At 46.9% G+C, this 2,891-nt stretch overlaps 1 protein-coding gene and 1 non-coding gene across 2 annotated transcripts in view; both read left to right on the top strand.

The window, feature by feature from the left end:
• Positions 1-1,238, top strand: part of MRPL58 (mitochondrial ribosomal protein L58) — a 2,314-nt gene extending 1,076 nt beyond the window's left edge. Inside the window, exons 3-5 of the mRNA XM_031059923.1 lie at positions 372-454; positions 558-727; positions 1,003-1,238. Of these exons, the coding sequence (XP_030915783.1) occupies positions 372-454; positions 558-727; positions 1,003-1,087 (338 nt within the window). The 3' untranslated portion in view covers positions 1,088-1,238. The remainder of the gene's footprint in view (positions 1-371; positions 455-557; positions 728-1,002) is intronic.
• A 631-nt stretch (positions 1,239-1,869) lies between these two features.
• Positions 1,870-1,942, top strand: TRNAR-UCU. Its single transcript has one exon. It is a non-coding gene; the product is annotated as a tRNA-Arg (tRNA).
• Positions 1,943-2,891: the final 949 nt, after the last annotated feature.

Here is a 2,891-nt window from a genome sequence, read left to right as displayed (position 1 = left end):
AAGGGACTGTAGCTCTATCCATAGATCAAATATAACAGAGCCAACTGGATTCTGAAAGTTCACTCTGCAATAAATTCTCAGCTTAATTCAAATAAACTTAAAATACTGCCTGTTCTGCCATTAAAAATGAGGCAGGCAGTGGCTGGCAATAAATTCTGTGGTGTCTAGAAAGGCAAATACCACGACAGGTACAAGTTTGTCTTGTAGAGTGGTGTGTAAAAATACAGCGAGAAAAGAATTGTGACCTTTCAGGAAATTCATCATGGAATCATCCCATGTTGAAAAGCCAGCAGAGATCAGGCTGAATTACCTCACAGATCTGAGGAAGGCAGGCTGTGACATGGAAACAAAGACCCTGTTTTTCCTCCCAGTGAATTCCAAGGCAGAGGTTCGGTTCCACCTGGCATCGGCCGACTGGATTCCCGAAGCTGTGAGGCAGAAAATGGCTCTGATGGTACCAACCCTCCCCCTCCAACCACAGTTTCAATGTCTCAGTGTCAGAACGTGGCAGTTCCAACGAGGTTTCAGTGCTCACACACATTTTCCCATCCCTTCAGCACAGGAATAAGATAAACCGGGCTGGTGAGTTGATTGTGACCTCGGAGGAGAGTCGCTACCAGATGAGGAATCTGGCGATTTGTCTGGAGAAAATCCGGGCCATGGTCACGGAGGCGATCGAGAAACCCCGGGTGGTGTCTAAGGAGACAACACAGAAACTCATAGAGAGGTATCTTCATTAAAATGCTCTTTATTTGGGTTCAGGCTATCACGTTACACAATTTAGTTTGCAGCATTTTTAAACAATTTTGGTCATACTCCTTTTAATTTCCTTTTTTAAGGAGTATCACTGATCCATTAGATTTTAACTGCTTAGATTTTAACAGTCCCAGAACAGGGACTGATTTTTTCTATCTGAGGATGTTTGCCAGTTCATCAGATCTCAAAAGTTGAACATTTAAATGCTTTCTTTGTACACTAAGGAATCTTTTGATTTTGCTTTAGGGTGGAAAAAATGAACCGTGAACGGCTACGACAGAAAAAAATACACTCAACTATAAAACAGAGCAGGAAGGCAGATTTCGAGTGAGAGCAGCAGAGATCCAAGCCCTTGGCATTCCATCTTCCTAAAGAAGTGGTGTTGGCAGCTGTTAATGATGCTAAACTCGTGAGCTGGATTGAATAAAAGTAGCCTGAAAGTGTAAATAAACATATTTAACATCTTCTTTTGTAGCCAGTGATACACTGTGATGGCTTGTGAATAATTTTTCAGAATAACTATTGTTCACATTTGAGAGGAACTAAAACTTCTGATTTTTGTCAGCCACTCCTGTTTTTAAATGTTCTTTGTGTTCTTCAAGCAGCCTTTGCTCCATCAGAGCACCCTTTTCTGCTGAACACAAAGCTACTCTAGATTTTTGGGGAACGAAAGGGAAGAGTAAAAGCAGTCTCAACAACACATCTAAGTAGAAAATAGAATCTTAAAGCATGAAGTTTGGAAAAGACCTCAAGGATCATCAAGTCCATCTCTTAGAGTATCCCCTGTTTCTTTCCTTCTATTTCCTTCCTTTCATCTTTATTCCTTTTGTTGATTTTTATCTAACCAAAGTACATAATTTAGTTAAGCTAAAGCCACATCAGGAATTTGGCAGAAATCTCAACAGTAGGAGACAGAACCCACCCTGTGAGTGCAGGAGGCTTCTGGTCTTTGAGGTGGGACACCAAAATCCTTTGGATGAATCCTCCAGGCTTGTTAGTGGACCCAGTTTAAGGAGAATGAAGCTCTGTGGTGTGATGTGTTCACCACTGCCAGGTGGGATTACTGTGGGGCTCAAAGAAATCAAAATTATCCCTTTTTTGATGTTTGGCTGGGCCCCAGTGGCCTAAAGGATAAGGCACTGGCCTTCTAAGTCAGGGATTGTGGGTTCGAGTCCCACCTGGGGTGGGGAGAGGTGGATCTGTTTTAGGAAGACCCCAAATAAGAGAGGGAAGTCATCCCTAAGGTTAATGTGGGGCACACGGAGCTGTCACAGCTCTGCTGCATTGCCTTTGGACATGGAGCTTTGAGCTCCCCCTGACAGAATATTTCCATCTGCAAAAACAGCATTCAAAGCCCAGATCCACCCCAAAATGGAATGGTGGGGGGGTGCAGGAGCTCTCCAATGCATCCTGACATGCCAGAAAGCCCTGCCCTGCCCTCTGCACTCCTGCTCAGCACCGGGAGCATTTCACACTTCACCTCATCTCACATTTTCCCCCACCGCAAGTTTTTCTGCAAGGAATCACTGAATCATTCAGGGTGGAAAGAACCTCTAAGATTTATCAAATCCAATCCAGTACTGCCGTGCTCACCATCAAACCATGTCCCCAAATACCACATCCACACACGGTTTGAACACTTCAGGGATGGTGAATCCCCTTCTTCCCTGAGCATGGGAGGGGGTCCCTGCCAGCGCCCCTCTCACAGTGCAGGTGTCTGAAGCTCCGTGCTGTGCCCTGCCCTTTACAAACACAGGGATGTCGCTGCCTCAGATGTTTTTGTGACACTGAACGTCCTCCCACCATCGCCATCCAGGACAGCACCAGCCTCAGCCGAGCCTCCCCATCCCCAGGAGACCTTGCAGCCAGGATCGCCCGCTGCTCGGGGCTCCTTTCCCTCCGATTTGAAGAATTTCGGTTCAAGCAAAGGCGTAAAACCGTGGACGAGCACGTGGCACCGGGGCGTGGAGGAGCTGGGAATTTCGGGGATTAAAAGCAGAGCGCGAGGTCGCGGCTGGTTTAACACCACGAAAATTGTCGGACTGTCGCCAGGAGGGGCTGGACGGAGAGCGGGGAAGCAGCGCCGGGCTGCGGGAAGGGCGCATCGCGTCCCCCCCGCGGAGAACCGAAGGAGG

The sequence above is a fragment of the Geospiza fortis genome, unplaced genomic scaffold (genome assembly GCF_000277835.1).
Source record: "Geospiza fortis unplaced genomic scaffold, GeoFor_1.0 scaffold244, whole genome shotgun sequence".
In the NCBI taxonomy this organism is placed as follows: Eukaryota; Metazoa; Chordata; class Aves; order Passeriformes; family Thraupidae; genus Geospiza; species Geospiza fortis.
Note: the sequence above shows the minus strand (reverse complement) of the source record. Positions and strands in the feature narration are given on the sequence as shown.